Source organism: Podarcis filfolensis, assembly GCF_964270895.1.
Source record: "Podarcis filfolensis genome assembly, chromosome: 2".
Lineage (NCBI taxonomy): Eukaryota > Metazoa > Chordata > Lepidosauria > Squamata > Lacertidae > Podarcis > Podarcis filfolensis.
Window position 1 is genome coordinate 52,058,331 of NC_139605.1, and position 21,783 is coordinate 52,080,113.

At 43.0% G+C, this 21,783-nt stretch overlaps 2 protein-coding genes across 2 annotated transcripts in view; one reads left to right on the plus strand and one right to left on the minus strand.

The window, feature by feature from the left end:
• Positions 1-21,783, plus strand: part of LOC310757850 (uncharacterized protein) — a gene marked incomplete at its 5' end in the record, with an annotated part of 99,063 nt that overhangs the window by 76,096 nt on the left and 1,184 nt on the right. The gene's annotated exons all lie outside the window — the stretch shown is intronic.
• The window catches only part of MAPKAPK3 (MAPK activated protein kinase 3), a 68,030-nt gene that overhangs the window by 18,221 nt on the left and 28,026 nt on the right, over positions 1-21,783 (minus strand). Inside the window, exon 3 of the mRNA XM_083603506.1 lies at positions 1,531-1,670. Coding sequence (XP_083459632.1) covers positions 1,531-1,670 — 140 coding nt within the window. The remainder of the gene's footprint in view (positions 1-1,530; positions 1,671-21,783) is intronic.

The window sequence follows — 21,783 nt, forward strand, 5'->3', positions numbered from 1 at the left end:
GGAGGGAGGGGGGTTTCAACACACCAGCACTGGCTCCACCCTCTGCATCTCCTCCAGGTTTTTGAGAGCTTGCCAAAACAGCAGTTCAACTACATTCATTTATTCACCATCTCAGATCATGTCTGCACAGGATCATCATGTCTTTACAGGAGCTTTCACAAACATAAAACCCCGAAAAGCCTGTCCTGGCAACACAAGGGGAATATCAACATTATTTATTCAGGAAGTTGGTTGGTGTGCTTCAAAACAGAGTTCTTTGTTAACAGCAGAATTTTTAGCCTCCTAGTATGTCTGGAGAAAGTTGGTCCAAACAAACAAGAGCCAGAGTGTGGCCTAGTGGTTGGGGTGTTGGTTTGATCCCCGTACACCAAGGTTCAATCTCCATATGGGACAGCTGCATATTCCTGCATTGTAAGGGGTTGGACTAGATGATCCTCAGAGTCTCTTCCAATTCTACAATTCTATGATTCTAAGCTATCCGTTTCCAGCACAGCTAAGACCTCACCTTCTAATTTCTCTGACAATTTGTTGCCTCTCTCTGACCTATGGCAACAGGGCATTAGTGCCTCCTTCAAGCTTAACTCCTCTCCTCTCTCCTCTTGCAAGCCTGATTAACCACCCTGGAAATGTATGAACTGAATGGCAATATGCAGTTCAACCAGATCAGACACCAGCATCAACCACAGAGCAGAGAGAGCTATGCCCTTCAAATTCTGCCTTGTTGGGTATTCTGGTTGGCCACTGTAGGAAACCAGATGCTGAACTAGACAGGCCTTTGGTCTGATCCTACAGGGATGTTCTTATATCTGCTTCCTACTACGTTAGGCAAGGTTGAGCTCAATGCAAACTTCTGAAAGGGAGTGGATCGCCACAAGGTGCTGCTATTGTTTCTTCAGGGCCAGAATGGACTCTGTTCTCACGCGAACATGTGCTGTCACGGATCAAAGTCAATGCAGTGAATGGTTTGGACTGGACTAGCATTCTGTGTGTGGAACAATAGTCACTCACAGAGAATAATGAAAGAAAAGACAAACGAAGAATAGTGCACATTCTTGCCTTCCCCAAGGTTCTGTGTTGTTGTTTTTTAAAAAGATTTTGGGCCCCCCATCCCCCATAATTCCAGAAAACTCTGTAAAGCCACATTCCACTGGAGAACCATTTATGTCCATGTGGAGATGGCAGTATTGAATCAGTAGCTTATGTACTGCTAGTTTTGAGGAGTGAGGTTATTGCCCCTCTACTACTATCCATACCAGGTCGCTCAACCATTGCTACCCTGTCTTTTCTTCTGGCAGATCAAGATAACTAGGTGACAGCAAAAACTGCAAAAATTTTAGCAGGGGCAATTAGAATAAGATCTATTATTTGATTAATTTTCTAGCATTCCTCAGCTTTAAAAAAACCCCAAAAAGAAAGCCTATTGGCTCACATGTTTATCTGTGGCTACATTTTGTCAATTTTGTCATTTGTATTGATGTAAATCTCCAGAATGTATTTTGTATAGCTAACTATTTAGCTCTATCTTCATACCATTCCATGATGATCAGGATGCACCTCTTCCCATGATGTATGTTCTCATAAACATCCAGGATGTGGACGATGTGTGGACAGCCCGAAGCCCGCCAATGATGATCCACTTCCTGTCGTGCTTTTGGGCTATCATACAAGAGCTGTAAAGGGAAAAGAAACAGGAATAATGGTCACATTTGTCTTCCTGGACCACCATACTTAGAAGTCTGATGGACATGGAACTGAGCAAATATCTCACTGAGCTGGACAACTGCTAGAGGGGCAGCCACATATTTGTTCCCAGAACAAACACAGGGACCTGACTGTGAAGTTGCTCTGTGCCTGGGAAAAAGCAATTTCACAAAATAGCACCTACCCTGTTGGGACTAGAGAAACCTTAAAGCTACTAGCTCTATGATATCAATCCTGACCCAAATATCAATTAGTTTCTAGGCCCAATTCAAAGTGCCGCTTTTGACCTATAAAGCCTTAAACAGCTCAGTAACACAATACCTCAAGGACTGCCTCTCCCCATATGAACCAACCTGTACCCTGCAATCATCATCTGAGACCCGTTTTTTTTTGTGCCTTCTCCATGAGAGATCTGGAGGGTGGCAACACGAGAACAGGCCTTTTCTGCGGTGGCTCCCTGCTTGCAGAATGCTCTCCCTAGGGAGGCTTGCCTGGTGTCTTGGTTGCAGATCTTTAGGCACCAGGCAAATATTAGCCTAGGCCTTGGGCAAATTTAATCAATTAATTAAAAAGGAATTAGCCTAGGCCTTTGGCTAATTAAACAATCTATGGTCTTTTTAACTGTGTATGGGGGTATTATTTTTTGTTTTCTGTTTTTATATTGGAAACCACCCTGTGATCGGATGGGCAGGCATAGAAATTTTAAGAACAACAATGTTAACCAGAGAGACCACCTTGGGGACTCTCAGCCACCCTAACTCATCCCGGAAGGGCTGAATTTTGCTGACACCTCTCTGTAGTCAGGTGCCTATTGCATAGAGGCCAACAAGCTTGCCTGCAAAAGTAGATCAGTGCGGAGATGTGGAGCAGAGCTTTAACAATGGGCAGGAAAAGCAAAGGTTTTAATCTCTTCTTCCCCACTCAGGTAGGCACAAAATAACACTTTCTCAGTATTGCACTCAGACTCTGAAATGTAAGCACTAGCAAGGAAGAATGGGGACAGAGGGAGGACTTCTTCCTGACAGCAGCAACACCTAGTTTGAATGGAGTTAGATGTTTCAGCTCTCCAGACAAAGTAAGGATGGTTTGCTTCTCTTTCTCTCCACTCCAGCCAGCACAGAAATGGGCTATTGCAAAAAGCACTTGGGGGCCTTCCAGCAACCAAGGATTGTTAAATACACAGTGACTGTATGAATATGCTTCCTGAATGTTAAACCAACCTCATGCATTCCAAGGGTCACTGACTGTGTTCTTATGCTTCAGTCCCTGCTATAAGCTGAAACAACTTTATTTTGAAGCATCCACTAACACTCCCCATTAGGGCAGAGATTTGCTTCAACCCTCACAATAGATTTATATCTAAGTATCTATCCCCAAAGATCACACTGGAAAATACTCCAAGCAGCACCGGCTTTTTTTCCCTAATGTGACTGTTTGGCTTCTCATGCCTCAAGATCTGGCCAGAGAAATCCAAACTCTGTGCAGAGAAAAGCAGGGTTCTGCAACATGTATGCAAATTAGACCAACATCTGGAAATGTTTATAACTGGTCATGGGGTGGAGCAAAGATATAAAGCACATGAAATTTGGCCCCTTTGAAATACAAGATGTCTTATTCAGCCATCCCTCTGTGTTCTGAAATTTCACGATGCATTATCTCACACACTCTGCAGTCGCAGAGATGTTGCATTTTTTAAAAAAATGAAAGTTAAAGTTCTCATGACACAGACTCCTACATCCAATACTCCTGTTCATGTTTATTCTCCACTTGGGAGGTTTACTCAAGAGTAGGCCTATTGAAATTAATGGACTCTGAATAAAACTGAGTTCAATACCACTCCTGGAATTCTTATACCCCTAAAGTATAATCCTAGGGAGCAGAATCCTAGGGAGACATCATAACAGCTTATTTTCCTATACAGAGCTAATGCCCAGGTAAGGAAAGGCACACACATACACAGTCACCTATTCAGTTCTTGGCTTGCGCTTATTTTGCTATAAATATCTCTTATTGATTGTTGACATAAATAAGGCACATTCCTCTATTTAAGTAATATATTTATTTAACCTACTGTAAAACATACTGTTTTTGTTATCTGAGAGTAATGCAGTGTGTGGTGTGGCCATCTTACATGTTTTTCCTAGTACTGGGTAATGCTCCCTGTTGTTATTAGACAGCAACAGCATCCTGTCATGGCTGGGTGGGTGTTTGTGTGCATAATCTTCACAATCAAAACCAGCTGGATGCACCTGACTTCCCATGGTAGCCATGAGGTGGTGTAGGGTGTGGAGGGAGGAAAGCAGCAATGACCGTACTCTCTATCTTTTATGTGATTCTTCCCATGGCAGCCATTTTTTTGATCGGCACCCACAGCACTTTCTTTTTTTAAGATTTGTTTTTAATTTTATTGATTTGTTAGCAACAAGCACAAACACAACAACAACAAAAAGAATTTAAAAAGGAATGCAGCTATTAGACTTACAAAATTTCCCACTCCTGACATAGAGCATACAAACCACACGTGTACATAGCACCCACACAAGAAGTGCACACACCACAATAGAGGATGTGATAGGCACAGGGCATGCCCTGCTCTCTGCAAGTCTTCTTGTCTGTGATCTTCCTGGGGAGGTTTGCTTGGTTCCCATACTCTCCTCAGGCTTTTAAACCTTTAAACCTTTAACTGCACCTGTTTTATTTGCTTTCCCTTGGAGGTTTCCATTTTTCATGTTTTTACCTGCAGTTCCCTTCTCGTAATTGTATTGTTTTTATTTTGTATTGGTTTTTTATTCTTTTTCTTAGCCCCACCAGGGAGCACTTGTATGCTGGGGGTGCAGGGTAAAAATACGGTTAAATAAAACAAATGAATGCCTGAAAAGAAAACAGGAACCTGCATAATTCCTTGGTCAGACTCATGCAGTGCCAGGAGGCCTTGGTCCCTCACAAAGGGAGGTGACAACATCATCTGTTTGCTGCCTTTGTATCACGGTGAAGTGGACAGAGAGAAGGTAATAGCCACACAAACCAGGAGCTCTGCATGCTTAGTTATTGTGTTGCAAGCCTAGAAGGACTAGCACCAAGACTGATGACAACTGGGAGATGTTCCTCAGCTGCACTCCGCCAACCAAAAGCAGAGAGCAGCAGGTTGCCAGTGTTCTCTGTGGTACTACGTAAGAAGGTCTTCTCTTTGTTACCTTGATGAACCTGCTTTTCCCAGAATTGTTCTGTGACCTACTCAGACCTCCACTTCTGCAATTCAGCCCTTTGTGTAGATTCCTGCCAAACTGCGACACTCAATTTCTCCAGTTGCCTTCTCACAATCTTGTCACCTATTTTGTGTCACTTAACCATCCCACTGTCATTGCCCTGAGTTCAGCAGGGACAAGGACACAGAGCTGGAAGCTACACTGACATGGACTTAGGAGCCATGTAATTGGGGGAGTGAGGTACTGAACTTGAAGCTGGCAAGCAGGAACTCACCAAACCAAACACAAGAGCATCCGGGCCTGTAGAATTGGAGCCATGGTCCTCACAGGCACATTCTCTGCAGCCTAAGGAACCAAGTGCCTCCTATAGTCTGTTGCTAGTCCAACAGCACAGGGAGGCACCAGGCAGCACACCGCAGAATGCAAGAGAAGTGCCTGTATTCAGGGGAGAGAGCTGGTTGTTCTCTAATTCTCCCAAAGCAGGTATAGCCTGGTAGAGGGTAGAGAGTTCCAGACCTTCTCAGAGCAGGTTGCTCACTGCAGGCTCCTTCTTCAGATCAAAACAAGACACCTACCCATCATACTCTACCAACCAGATGTCAACAACTTTGCTGTGCATAGCTTTCCCCCATTCCCACTGAAAATAGGCTGAAATTATGGCTTCTCAGCAGTTATTAAAGGTAAAAGGTAAAGGGACCCCTGACCATTAGGTCCAGTCGTGACCGACTCTGGGGTTGTGGTGCTCATCTCACTTTATTGGCCAAGGGAGCCGGCGTATACCTTCCGGGTCATGTGGCCAGCATGACTAAGCCGCTTCTGGCGAACCAGAGCAGTGCACGGAAATGCCGCTTACCTTCCTGCTGGAGCGGTACCTATTTATCTACTTGCACTTTGACGTGCTTTCGAACTGCTAGGTTGGCAGGAGTTATTACCTTGTAATAATATATGAAATGGATTTTTAAATTTTATGTCAATTTTAAAATATTTTAAGTTATTCAATTCATTAAGATTTATTTCTGTTTGATTAAATAGTTAAAGGATCCAATGGAGGGGGGTCATTCTGATGTAAACTTGTCAAATAAATGGCTTTTGCTCAACTGAGATCTTTCCTTCTGCTCCTCAGAAAGCTCTAGGATAACTCTGGGTAAAAGCTTAAGAAATCTAATTCCTGTGAGGAAAAGTGTTATTGACCTACTTCCTCCACGGGTTCCTCCTGACAATTCTTTCTCCTCTATATAAATAAGAACAATGACACTTTGATGATAACAATGATTACTGGCACAAGATTCTCAATGTCTCTTACATTTGTGAAAATGGTATCCAGCTTGTTGTTTACATTGCTACAAAACAATTGTTTTCTCCTTTAAGAACATAAGAAGAGCCTGCTGGATCAGGCCAGTGGCCCATCTAGTCCAGCATCCTGTTCTCACAGTGGCTGAACAGTTGCCTGTGGGAAACCAGCAAGCAGGATTTGAGCACAAGAGCAGTCTCGCCTCCTGTAGTTCCCAGCAACTGGCATTCAGAGGTACTTTCTTTTCCATCCTGAATCTTCTAATACTCATCTTTATTAAAAGTAAAGGTACCCCTGCCCGTATGGGCCAGTCTTGACAGACTCTAGGGTTGTGCGCCCATCTCACTTAAGAGGCCGGGAGCCAGCGCTGTCCGCAGACACTTCCGGGTCATGTGGCCAGCGTGGCGATGCTGCTCCGGCGAACCGGCACCAGAGCAGCACACGGAAACGCCGTTTACCTTCCCGCTATAAAGCGGTACCTATTTATCTACTTGCACTTAAGGGTGCTTTCGAACTGCTAGGTGGGCAGGAGCTGGGACCGAATGACGGGAGCTCACCCCGCCGTGGGGATTCGAACCGCCGACCATGCGATCAGCAAGTCCTAGGCGCTGAGGTTTTACCCACAGCGCCACCCGCATCCCTTTCATCTTTATTGGATGTCCACAAATTCTAGTGTTATGAGGAAGGGATATACATAATCTTTCACTATCTGCTTTCTCCATGCATCATTTTAGAAACCTCTATCATGTCACCTCTTACCCACCTTTTCTCTAAACTAAAAGGTCTCAAACATGGCAACCTTTCTTCAGAGGGAAGCTGCTCCACAGAGAGCATTACCAAAATACGGGGCTTTGTCATTTTGAAACATTGACTCCTTTGCACTATTGCCTCTCTCATCTTCTGGCCACAAGCCCAGATTATTATTTTTTTTCAAGTGACAAGCATTGCCTGTTGCGAAGTGGCAGTGGCAGCTGCCTAAAGGAAAGAAGCCAAGCACACAGAAAACTCTTGAGATTCACCAGGAAATGCTTGATTTAATTTAAATCACCTTGTTATACTGAATTCATTACCAATAATATGCTGCATTATTTTTTTTTGTAAAATTGAAAAGCAGAAAATGCACCTCGGAACAGTACGTGAGACTCATCAGTTTGCCATGGGTAAAAATAAATAAATCCAAAACTACGCACAATGTACAGAGCCTAACAACAACTTTTTTTTTTTTTGCATGATATGGGCCTCCATTTAAGGTTTGCTTATATAATCTGTGTTGCAACCCATTTAGATTTATACAATGAAGAAGGATGTACAATTACCAGGCATCTAATAGAATTAAGATGTATGAAGGAAAACCTCAGAATGACCAATACAAACTGTATTGCCACCATAATCCTGCAGATAAATGCCACTGCTTCAGCCTAAGACACTGAATGGGAACCCAGTGTGAAGAGACAAGGAAAACAGCCAATACTTTCAGAACTAATCAGTGCAAGCAAAACCACAGATCAGTCACATTAAGAAGGTAACCACTGTGAGCTACCTATCTTGGTATTGCTGGATCATGTAAACAAGCTCTTGAAATAAAATTCATCTCCTTTGATACATAGAAGAAGAAGAAGAGAGTTTTGATTTGAAATCCCGCTTTATCACTACCCGAAGGAGTCTCAAAGCGGCTAACATTCTCCTTTCCCTTCCTCCCCCACAACAAACACTCTGTGAGGTGAGTGAGGCTGAGAGACTTCAAGAAGTGTGACTAGCCCAAGGTCACCCAGCAGCTGCATGTGGAGGAGCGGAAATGCAAACCCGGTTCACCAGATTACGAGTCTACTGCTCTTAACCGCTACACCACACTGGCTCTCTAGGACCTACCTATTTTTTTTTTCATATTTGCGGCTAATTTCTATGGACTGAAACATTAATGGTAGCTGTCAATGCTTGGAGCGTTAGAAATAGGGTTTCCTGACCAATGAGTATGCAGATAAACAGAACCTGCAGATTCAGCTTTGTTCAGAAGCTTCCTCTGAGCATCTAACTTTTTGTCTAGCTATCCCCTTTCCTCTCACTGTCACATTCCAATGTGACCAAGAACAAGAGTTATGCAGGAATAGAACTACTTCTCAGTGGCCGGAGTCACCAGAGAGAGGAAACGGGCTTCACCTCCCCTATAATGGTGTCCCTGAGAATACTGCTTTACTATGTCCTATACTTGAATGGGGGGAAAGAACATTCAGCACTGAGGGATTAACACTGTTGTAGGGAGAAAACCTGCTTGCAACAGGGGCACAACAGAGAACAGCAATCCTCTTCCCCTTTCTGAAGGAACGTCCAGGATTGCAGGGAAGGTGGCAAGAGGCCTGTTCAGGCATTTTTCTGAAAGCGCAGAGAGCAGAGTGGGATTGTGCCCATTAATGCTGCTGGCCCCTCTCCTGCCCACTACCAGATTCCGGCGTCCCCATGAGAATTTGGGGGGGTGGGGAGTCTGAACAGGTGGTCTATTACCTTTCCAAAGCCTCTTGCACCTCTAAAATGCAGCAGATTATTTCTGGGGGGTGTATTTTGTGAGAAGTTGCCCTAGGATTGCCCTCTTGTGAGGAGAAAGTCACATTTGAAACACACACAAACACACCCTTTATAACAATGCTATGATATCTGTACCAATGTACAAAATATTTCTTAAGATATCTACCCTGTCAAAGTGCAGCTGGGAGGAAACTGCTGTTTCTGTCATCACAGGATTTGGCTGTTTCTGCAGTATCTAGCGACAACAACAGAAGTTATTGGATTTAATGGCCACCTCCAACGAGAGAGCTTCGGGCGGTCTTGTTTGGCTTCACATTACTTAAGAACAGCAGCAGCATGTAAGTGGCTTGTATTCTCTGCACTCTTCGCCACAAGGCCTCTGCAAGCGCTGCGTCTTCGGGCTGAAGTAGGACACTATGCCTTAATCTAAATTCTCCAGGTATACCAAATCTGAACTAGAGCAGATTAATGATGGATTTCAGTAATGCAGTTTGAGCTGCCCAGCAGTATCTGCCTGCCTTCCAGCAGGGGAGACACAGAAACACACCTACCCACCCGTATCTATATTTATACATTATTTTACAGCAGCTTCACTGGTTCCTTATGTCTACCAAATGCAATTCAGTTTGTTAATGAACTGGGATCCAAATATTGTGTCTAGCAAATGCAATTCAGATTGTAAATGAACTGGGATCCAAATATTTGAAAGAGCCCTCCTCTATATCAGCCAACCTATACACAAATATCGACAGCGAAGGCTCTGCTTACTTTCCTGCCCAGTGAGCAATAGCGACACAAGACAGGGACTTCTCTGTGGTGGTACTCAATCTATAGAACTCCCGCTCCTCAGATATGTGGCTGGTGTCAACATTAACTTTTCAATGCAAACCAAAAATGTACCTCTTTACCAAGGCATTTGGTGATGACTGATGCATTAAGGTTAGCAATATTGTGGATTGTTTGCCTGCCAGTAGCCCAGTTTGCATGTAATGCTAAGTTAAACCATGGCTTAGCATGAATGTGCGGCTTCCCAAGAGAGGACTGTGGCTGCTTTGTTCTTCCTACACTGCAGCACTGCTGTGATCTAAGCCAAGGTTTGGTTTAGCATGTAGTCTGAACTAAGCTGCATTGTGTTTTGTAAGATATTTTAAAAATCTGCAGTGTGAATCTTGTTTTAATATAGAGATTTCAGTTTGTAAGCTGTCTTGGGATCATTAGATAAAGGCTGGTTTAGAAACTAATTAATGTAATAACATATGTTAGGGGTGATGTAAATTGAGCAGTTAATGTGCATAACAACCGGCCATTGTGCACATTCATCAGGCTCATACAGAATGTGCACATAATTTGCCCACAAAGTGAGAAAAAGTTGATTTTTATATGGAGCCCCACCACTTCTTCATGCTGCTCAGATGCTCAGCCCAGGGGTATGTTGGAAACTACATAAGATAAAGCGGTAGCCAGAAGCAACCCAGAGGGTGCAGATTTCACATTTTTGAACCAGAGCTAAAAAAACAAGAACATGCTTCTTGCAGACTATGCATACTGACAAACAAAATGCAGTTGAGATATGCACATTCTCCAAAGCTTACTGGGGGTTATGCACACTGGCCAGAGAGTTTACAATACACAGTTGAGATATATACATTCCCTAAGTCCTGCTGGAGGTTATGCGCAGTGATTGGAGAATGTTCAAAATCCAATTGATATATGACTATTCCCCCAACGCCTGTTGAATATTATGTATATTAGCCAGGAAATATGTGAAATTCCCTCTTCACTGATATACATGCACATTCTTCATGTGGCCTGGTGAATGTGCACAGTGGCTGGTTAATGCACATTAACAACTCAGTTAACATTACCTCTACCTCACACATATATCAAAATCCCACTCCTCCCTCTTGCTTACCTCCCTTTACCAGAAGGGAAATTTTGAGGGCATTTCCTTCAATGGCAAAGTATCGAAGTAGCATGCTAAGCACCCATGTAACAACTCACCTACTCCAAAACAGCCAAGAATGAAACCAGGGGTTGCCTAGAAACCACAATGTACTACCTACAAGGAGCAGCTAGCATTGACTCCAAACCAGCCAGGAGTGTGCTGCTGCAGTCTTTGTACACACGCATTTGATCTAATAAGGAGATCAAGAGACACTCCTTCATCCTGCTATCTGTTCTGCACTGTCACAAGTAGCTAGTGTGGGTCTACAAGATTAATGAAGTGTGGGTCTTGATCTTTCATCTTCCCACTGTTCCCACAAACAAAGCTTTAAATACCACCTATTTTGATACACATGCTGATTTTTCTGTTGTGTCCTTTAAACTCCAAGCTACCTCTGCAAAGCTGCAATTCCTTTGATGGCACAACCAATACACACTTGATGACAAAAACAAACTGTGTGCCACTGAAGAACAAAGAATACTTGGGATAAGCTGAACCAGTGGAGGAACTATAGCACCACCAACATGCTTTTTGACATGTTCCCATCAATAACTAAGCTGCATTATATTTTGCTTACTCTAGAAGGGCTTGACTGTGAACTGAGATTTGGTGACTTCAGCTGCACAAAAATTTAAGGAGAGAAGAAGAGCCTGTCGATTTATTCTCAAAGTGCTGCTATTCCCAACAGGGGATCCTGTTTAGTATTTCTGCTTGCTTTGAACATTATAAATCTTTTGACCTTGAAAATAGGATCATCTGCTGAGAAGCTCGGGTATCAGATATATGATATTTCAATCATTCTGTTCTCAGGACTATTCTCAAATGGACAACATGCAGTTACTGTATGTGAAAGATGTCATTTGCCTTGTACCTTCTCCCTGCAGATGTGGGAACATTCTGGGGCAGGATAGAGATTTAGGGAAACACATCAACATGGATTGGGAAGATATCTACAGATGTCAGATACTTTGTGCACATTTTCCCCTTCTAAAAAAACTTCTGATGATGGTTAATACACTCCTACATAGATGAGTAATAATTATAACATTTCAAAAGAAACTGCAAGTAATAGTCCAGATCTAAACACATTTACCTGCAAGCGAATCTCACTGAGTTCAGATGGACTTCCTGTGCTTAGGGCCACAACCTTAAAAAATAATCATTAGCAATGCTGATGCATAAGGGAGGGGGGGAATAATTCTAGTAGTGAAATTCATTAACTAATCACACGGCATAAAGCAGATCAGGACAGACATGCAAGCTTTCAGGATTAAAGGATCACATCTTCAGGCAGGAAGTCAACTACGAGGTAATAAAGAAAAAGAAGAGAGTTCACATTATTCAAGTTCCCACCCAAACCAGGATGCTTAAAAGTCAACAATTATGAATAAAGTAGGCCTGGATGAAAGTTAAAATGCTTTTGCTCCCAGGTTCCCAAATGATTTTTAATGAGGGGATATTTGGACCTCATAATTTTTGCTGTGTGCTAATGGTAAAGGAGCTCACGCTCTGTTCCTGTTGTGGAGACATCCTTTGTAGTAAAGCAATCATCTTAATCTGCAAAGAAATCAAAAGGGCTAAGAAGGGATTTAGCAAGGTTAGTAATGAAGCATTCCAACTACCCTTGCCCCTAAACCGCGTGCCCTGTACTTTTGGGAAAGCGGGCTCTGCCTCCCAGGATGATGGTGACAACAACACCTTTAATAAACACTGTCTTTAGTTCACAGGAAGAGGGAGATTAAAACTAAATCCAAGGTGTTTCCTGACAGGCAACAGCAACATTAAGATGTATGCTCTCATAACATCCTAAAGCTGTTTATCACCTCTGTGCATAAATTGGAAAGCCTTCCCACTTACTATATTGTGTGGACACTTCCTTCAACCTCTAATAGGGTTAATCTCCTTAAAATATAAAAAGCAATTTTGCTATCTCGAGCCAGCAACAGGGCTCCCAGAGCAGACCCATTGAAATTAACTGGCCTAACTTATAATCATAGAATTGTAGAGTTGGAAGAGACCCCAAGGGTCATCTAGTCCAGGGGTCAGCAAACTTTTTCAGCAGGGGGCCGGTCCACTGTCCCTCAGAACTTGTGGGGGGCCGGACTATAAATTTTTTTTGGGGGGGGGGGGGAATGAATGAATTCCTATGCCCCACAAATAACCCAGAGATGCATTTTAAATAAAAGGACACATTCTACTCATGTAAAAATGCTCTGATTCCAAGACCATCCGCGGGCTGGATTTAGAAGGCGATTGGGCCGAATCCGGCCCCCGGGCCTTAGTTTGCCTACCCATGATCTAGTCCAACCCCCCACAATACAGGAATCTTAGCTAAAGCACCTATGTCAGTTGGCCATCCTACCTCTGCTTAAAAACCTCAAAGGAAGCAGAGTTCACAACCTCCCAAGGGAGCCCATTCCACTGTTGAACAGCTCTTAATGTCAGAACGGTATTCCTGGTGGTTAGTCAGAATCTCCTTTCTTGTAACTTGAAGCCATTTGTTCAAGTCCTACCCTTCAGAGCAGCAGAAAACCAGCTTGTTCTCTCTTCCATGTGACAGCCCTTGAGATATTGGAAGATGACTATCATATATCCTCTCAGTCTCCCCTTTTCCAGGCTAAACATACCCAACTACCTCAACCATTCCAGACCCTTGATCATCTTGGTTGCCCTCCTCTACACACGTTCCAGCTTGTCAACCTTCTTCTTAAATTGTGGTGTCCAGAATTAGACACAGTATTCCAGGTGTAGTCTGACCCAGACAGAATAGAGCAATATTATTACTTCCCTTGATCTGGGCACTTCTGTTGAGGCAGCCTAGAATAGCATTAGCTTTTTTTGCTGCTGCATCACTTTGTGTTAAGCTTGTGGTTCGCTGTCATGTTAAGCTTGTGGTTCGCTAAGACCCATAGATCCTTTTCACATGTAATGCTAGTAAGCCACTTAGTTGTACCGATTAATTTCAATGAGTTTACTTTGAGTAGATTCAATATTGGATGCAACCCCATTTTAACAGCTGAAACTGTTAACAAAATGATTGATTCAAACTTTGATAAATGAGAATGCAATAATAAATTGCAACCGGACCAGCACCCTACTTACATAAATGCAAGAATCAAGGTAAAGCAACTTACATACTCCGAGTGGTAGGGACATATAAAACTGACCAAGCAGTTCCTGCCTTCAGTTGCCAGTATGAGAACCTTAATTGTCACTGTGACATGAAAGATTGAAAATCAGGCCTCTATAAATATTCTTGCCAGAGACAGATGCCCTGACACTCTGGTAAGGAGCTCACAGACACCTTCCCTCAACTCAGAAGAAGTCTCTTACACTGCACTTTGGATTTCTGCAGGCTGCAGAGCTCAGCATAAGAGGTTGAGCTCTGCATGTGCCAAAGGACTTGAGAAAAAATGTCAGGGGAAGGGATATGTGCATTGTACTGCACTGAGCTTCGGCAGGAGGAAGCCCAGTATGATGAGAGTATGGAGAGGGAACCAACCATTTGGCTGACTGGTATGTGTGAGGGTGGGTGGGGGAGACTTGCTATGGAGCCCTCTAGTGGGAGGGAGGGAAGGTTCAGCACAGTTGTTACTGAGCACCAGGGCAGAAAGCATCATGCTTGCAGCAACAAGCAAAGCTGCAGGCTCCAGTGATATCTGATGATGGTTGCAAAAGGCTTTGGCATGTGGAGAGCAAATAAGCTGGCGAGGGATGCCCTCTCATGTTCCTGAGAGACCAGGAGGTCTTGAAAGACGAGGGAATAAGCAGGTGCAGCTTGGAGGTTGCTTTGAAAAGCTCTGTCCAGTTAACTGTTCCACTGCAGCTGAGGTTTGATTCTGGGGCTGCTTCCCACTGTGCAGCAGTGAACTAAATTCAGCATTAAAGAATGGAAAACTCATTCTTCGGTCTCAGTTCCTGTGGCACACACAGAGGGCTTTGTAGGAAGAAGGGCTGACCACTGAGTTGAACCAAGATTTGTGATTCCTGATCAAGTAACAGAGGGCTCCGCTCAATGGAGAAGGTCCCTTTGTTGTGGCCCAGAGTTTTTGACATGAGCTTTGTGGCACAGGAGCCACCACAAAGCATCCCCCTCCCATGAAAGTGAGATGGGGTCCTTGAAAGGAAAATAGGAAGTTATGTAACAAATGGCCGGGGGGGGGGGCAGGGAGACTAATCTACTTCCAAGCTGAAGGAGCAGCATGGAAATGGACACATCAACCCAATGAGCGGCAGCTGTGAAAATAGAGAATTCCATGCTGGAAAACATTAGGACAGGGTCTGAAAATAAAACTGCCGATATCGTCATGCTTTTATACAAAGCTCTAGGTGCTATCACACTTGGAATACTGTTCATCACTCAGTCACTACATCTTATAAAGGAAATCATGGAACTGGAAAAGGTGCAGGAAATGGAAACCAAAATTATCAGGAAGCTGGAACAACTCTGCTGTGAGGAAAGGTCACAGTGTTTGGGGGCTTCTTAATTTAGGAAGGGGATGAGGGTTGCACTTTGGTATAAACCACTGAGCCTAGGGCTTGCCGATTGGAAGGTTGGTGGTTTGAATCCCCACAATGGGGTGAGCTCCCATTGCTCAGTCCCAGCTCCTGCCAACCTAGCTGTCCGAAAGCATGTCAAAGTGCAAGTAGATAAATAGGTACCGCTCCGGTGGGACAGTAAATGGCATTTCCGTGCACTGCTCTGGTTTTGCCAGAAGCGGCTTAGTCATGCTGGCCACATGACCCGGGAAAACTGTCTGGGGACAAATGTCGGTTCCCTCGGCCAGTAAAGCAAGATGAGCGCCGCAACCCCAGAGTCGTTCGCGACTGGACTTAACTGTCTGGGGTCCTTTACCTTTACCTTTTTTAATTTAGGAAAGATGCAAGTAAGCAGGGACATGATCCAGTGTCATAAAATGACACATGGTGTGAATAACATGTACGTTTTTCTCCCTCTCTCATAATATTAGTACCTGGGGTTACCCAGTGAATCTGAATGGTGGGAGCTTCGGAACAGACGAAATCAAGTACTTCTTCACACATTGCGTGGTTAAAGTTATGGAATTCATATCCATAAAATGCAGCAATGGTCAACAACTCAAGACAGCTTCAAAAGGGGGCTGGACAAATTCATGGAGAAAAAGACAAACAATAGCTACTAGTCAAGATGGCTATGTGCTACCTCAGCCTTCTGCAACCTAGTGCCCTCCAAATGTTTTGGACTACAATTTCCCCTAGTTCCATCTAGTATGGTCAATGCTCGGGGATGATGGGAGTTGTAGTCTAAAACATCTGGAGGGCACCTAGTTGGGGGATGTTTCTGAATACCAGTTGCTGAGAGGAAAGCAGCAGGGGATGACTATTGCTCTTAAGTGCTGTTTGCTGGCTTCCTCCCAGATCATACTAGGAGAAGCAACATGGCAAACCAATTAAGTTTTTCAGTCTAATCTAGCAGGGGTCTTAATGTGCTAACTACAGAGAGCCATTTCAGAGGCTGGAGATGGGTGTGACAATACTGACTAAAGTAGAAATACAAGTTCAGCAGGGGAGTTTCCAACAAACTGCAAAGGGAAAACACAGGAGTAAGGAAAAGCCATCAATGAGAAGAATTCAGTAGGTTAGAAAAATACACGGGCACTGTGCTGACACAGTAGTTAAGAAAGCTGTGCAAAACATATTACATATATATAAAGCACCATTTTCAAAACCCATTTATTTCCCTCTAAACTCTAGGCAAGATGTAAACGTTCTTGGACCCCATCTTAGATTCATAATTTTGTTTTCCAGGGAGACAGAATGAGTCGAAATTCTTCAGCTTTCGTAACAGAGGAGTTATGATACATTTTTGTAAATAATATTTTGCATGCCTTTGGGGCTAGCTGCAAAATCTATTTCCTTCTCAACTATTTGGGTATGAGACCAGATATTAATGAAAAAAACTATTGGCAATATATTCCTGCTACTGCATCTTGTGTAACTTCAGAATGGGGGTGGGGTTGGTCTGCTTTTTCCAATTCTTCTGCATATGATCTACCCTCTCCTGTATCAAAGCTTCACTAGGTTTCTGGTCTAAGTGTGTGGGCAGGATTTGTTTATCATGCTTCTGAACAGACTTATTAAAATGAAAGAAATGCTTTCACAAGAGATGCTTTATGAGACACTCACACAACACCGGAAATGCACAATCAAGCAATAAACCAGCAAGATGAAAACAAAAGCCATGAACTAGGCACGGGAGAGCATAAGGACATGATAGGATCTGCCTACGCATATGAAAGGCAATGATGGTGGATATTATGCATTATTACTATGTATTATTTTGGAGTATTCTATTCTAGGCACGTCACACACTTTATTTCATCAGCCTAGTTCAGCCTGTTCCTCTGTTTCCATCAGTATTTTAACATGTTAGGACAGAACTATCAGTATCAAGAGAACATATCGCAAATGGATCACACATTATTAATTTTTTTTTGTCAGTAATGAGCCACCATCAAAATCAGGCTGAAACAGGAGAGTTTTTTAAATTCACCATTACTGGGGAAAGAGAAAGGTTAACACACCAAAAGTTCACCTTAAAGGCTGAGGAAATGCACGCATGTAGATAACATGCAAAATTAGCACCAACTCAATTAAAGACCAAACTGAAATCAGCTGCAGTTTCCACGCAGGTTGGAGCACACCCTTGAAGATGTCCATATGCCCTGTAATACTGCACCTGCTATAGGTAGTCTGTCATCTGTTTCCTAGGTGGTATTATCTGACAGTCTTTCTTCCCCATGGCCACATGCCATTTGGAGTAGACAGTTCAAAACATAAAATTGCTGGTATTACTACTAAAATTGGTGCCTCTCTCAGCTGCTAAAAATACCAAGACTGGGCCAAACTACAATGTACTACAATAACTTCTTATTCATATTCCATAGCTCTTGATGGACCAAATACTGTCGAGATTTCAAAATGAACTATTCTATCACCTCTGACATGTCCTTGGCTGGCTTCCCTCACATTCTTAGCTAACAGAAAGAAGCTGAGAAATGATCTGAGTTCTACTAACTGCAAATGACATTTAGCGTTTACTGTAACTGATAGCACCTGAGAGCAAATAGCAGGAATCATTTAGGACAGGGGTCTGCAACCTTTAAGACAAAAAGAGCCACTTGGACCCGTTTCCAAAGGAAAAAAAACTGGGAGCCCCAAAACTCGTCATTATAAAAATAACTTTTTTGTCACTTTTTTAATTATTTCTTTGTTTGACCCCTCAGAATTACTCCTCCTCATAGAAATAAACGTTAAATTAACAAGTTACCTTTTTGTGTGTGTGTGTGTTCTTCACTCCCCTTCAAAACAGTGAGCAGCGTACATGCCCCCTTTCAATGCAGTGACCAGCGTACATGCCCCTTACAATGTAGCGGGCGGGCGGGAAGGTGACGTCGGGACGGTGCGTGACTAACGCACGCACCGCCCCCATGCGACGTCACAGCCAGTACAGCGCCCGCCACAGTGGGGAGTGTCGGGGCGCACAATGCGCCTCCTCCCCTCGCTAGTATCCGCCCCGGAGCCGCGGTAAAGGTGTAAAAGAGCCACATGCGGCTCCGGAGCCGCGGGTTGCTGACCCCTGATTTAGGACAAGGTAGCTTTCTTTGGACTTTGCGGTTTTCCTTCATTAATTAGACTATAAAACTAAGGGTTTCTAGGTCCCATCGACATTAATGTGACTTAGTAGTGCACAACTTGTGTTAGATTATGACCAGTTAAACAGCATCCTAAAGAGAGTAGAGAAAATATAGATCTGCAACACACTGCATTGATCTCTTCAGATGTTCAGGGATATATAAACACACACGCGCCCTCTCTTCTACAATCACTGCATGGACCACTTGGAATGTGAACATTTACAAAGAGTGCTGGCATCCCAAACAGGAAAGTGGCATAGTGATGCGTCAAAGCTGCTCAGATTTACTGAGATTAGAAATCCCAAGTAAAATATTTCAGAAGCTTTTCCTCTTTTCTCCAGAATGTGGCAACGACAAGCAGGAAAATATGGAAGATTGAAACTAGTCCATGAAAACACATTCTCTAAGAATGAAGAGTAGAAGTTAAAACGGAAGTAGCTGCCATTAAGAAAGTTGTTTCAAAGCAAGTAGTACAGAGTATCAGAAGCAGATTGTGTGATTACACAAGGAAAAGAGGATAGACGAATTCAGGGAGAAGAAACCTATCAATGGCTACTAGCCATGATGGCTATGCTCTGTCTCCAAAGTTGGAGGCAGCAGTGCTTCCGAATACCAGTTAATGGAAACCACAGGAGGGGGAAATGCTCTTATGCCCTGGTTCTGCTCCCTGGTTTCCCACAAGCGTCTGGATGGCCACTGTGAGAACAGGGTGCTGGATGCCATTGGCTTGATGATACAGCATGCTATTCTTATGTCTCCTTAGAACAAGGCAAAAATACCTGAGCCTCCTTAAGTATAACAGCAACAAAACAGGGGGGCTGAGCAGGTAGAGCTCTGCCTTCTGCCAAGGTTTGGAATAGACAAACAGACGGGAGAGAAAAATGAACAATCCAAGACATGTGGCCTCCTAAGAGGTACAATACAGACGCAAAAGGTACTGCAAGCCAAAATAGAGGGTTGCCTTAAGGATAACCTGAAAGATTAATAGAGGAGCTGGAAGCCTTTGATCCCCAGTTCCAGGAAGATCCCCTAAAGGAGTCCAGACCCACATCTGAAAGGGGGCTGGTGCACAGCAATGATCAAGAACAACGTTCTCCTTAAAGGCTTCGTGCCTTTGGGGCCCACTATACTTCAAAATTGTACACAGAAAAGAAAACAGCAGAACAGCTTTTCACATAATTCAATTAAAAAATACTGAATGGAGAATTATGTAACCCAATATTATTTTTATTTTATTTTAAATTTTCTTCCAGTTACTTTTGACACATCCTATTCCCATCACATATAGGGGGAATCACCTCTCCCTTTTCGGCATTTCCAGCGTGTGATTGAATAATTTTAATTAATCTTCTGTATCTGGTCCGGAGTGATATATCTTGGAACATTTCCCCCTTATTCTCATATTTAAGGAGAACTTGTGTGGCTCTTGCAAAAACTTTCCCCAGATATCTAATTGTATGTCTTCTCTAATACTTTGAACTCGTTTTATCATGTAACCTTTCATTTGTTCTGGCTCTGTATCATACCTATTAAGCAGATGATATATTTCTGTCATCATGTGTTTCATAGTTCTCATAATAAGCTGTTCAAGATCTGTCGTATCTCCTACTTGCTGATTTAATCTTAAATATCACTGTATACAAGCTTTAATCTGGAAATACGCAAACCAAGGGGGATTTCTTCCCAGTAATCAATTCTGTATTGCAGTGCAAGAAATCATGGCACCATGTCAGATCTTCAGTCTTGAAAAGATGATTATTACTCTACAGCTGAAGAACAGGAGTTATGTCTCCTTTTATCTTATCCTGCATAGACTCCAAGGGAGAACAATCTGGGCTGTTGGTTTATAAAGCCCTGAACAGTTTGGGACCAGCCAACTTAAAGGACTGCCTTTCTCTATACATTCCTATCCATTCTTGGAGATCTGATGGAGGTGCATTGCTAACTTCCTCTTATGACATCTGTCCAGTGGCCACAAAGAATCGGATGTTTAGCACCACAGCACATATATCATAGAATTTATTGCCTTTGTATATTAGGCAAGCATCCTCCGTGCTTAGTTTTATACACCAGCTGAAAACATTTTCATTTCCACAAGCTTATCTTGCCACGCAACCAGTTTTATGTTCTTCTGATCTTTGCCTTTTTATATTTTTACTTTTGATTTTATAGAGCTTTTTATGTATAGCGTTTTGAGAAGATTTATTTTTCTTGATTTAGCAGTTTAGAAATTTATGTCTGTATGTATAAATATTGGTCCTTTATTCCAGTATATCACAGTATATTCCAGGTGGGATGACGACCATGTTACTCTTTGCTGCAAAAGCACCTTTAGAGCCTTATAGAATCTTAAAACTAAAGACATCTCAAAGAATTACTAATTTGTTATGGCACAAGCTTTTGTGGACTATAGGAATGAAAGTACAGTGGTACCTCGGTTTAAGAACAGTCAGGTTTAAGAATGATTTGGTTTACAAATTCTGCAAAACTGGAAATAGTGTCTTGGTTTAAGAACTTTACCTTGGTCTAAGAATGAAATCCGAACAGCGGAAGGGCACCAGAGGCGAGAGGCCTCATTAGGGAAAGTGTGCCTCAGTTTAAGAACAGTTTTGGTTTAAGAACGGACTTCCAGAACAGATTAAGTTTGTAAACCAAGGTGCCACTGTATGTTCTACAGGAAACAGGGATTAGGAAACTAGTGTGTATCACTCTACTTCAAGGGCAGTCAATGTGGTCCCCTCTAGATGTTGTTGAATTGCCACAGGGATGGCTAACCTCTGAAGGGCCACAAGTCAGCTGCCCCTAGACTACAACTCACATAATCCTTGACAACTGGATATGGTCAGCAACATCTGAAGAGCAACACATTGGTTACCTCTGCTTTTGAGTTACAGATAGGTAGCCGTGTTGGTCTGCCATAGTCAAAACAAAAAAACAAATTTTCTTCCAGTAGCACCTTAAAGACCAACTAAGTTAGTTCTTGGTATGAGCTTTCGTGTGCATGCACACTTCTTCAGATACACTGAAACAGAAGTTGCCAGATCCTTCTATATAGTGAGAAGGTGGGGAGGGGTATTACTCAGAAGGGTGGTGGGAATGGGTGATTGGGAGATGAGCCTGTTGACGACTCTTAATGACTGCAATAGGTCTTACAGAGACCTGGTCTGAACAAAGACATTGGATTCTTATCTCATTATACATGACAAAGCCATTTTTCACCTTCTCACCCCTTGCTTTTTCCTGTAAGACCTATTGCAGTCGTTAAGAGTCGTCAACAGGCTCATCTGCCAATCACCCATTCCCACCACCCTTCTGAGTAATACCCCTCCCCACCTTCTCACTATATAGAAGGATCTGGCAACTTCTGTTTCAGTGTATCTGAAGAAGTGTGCATGCACACGAAAGCTCATACCAAGAACTAACTTAGTTGGTCTTTAAGGTGCT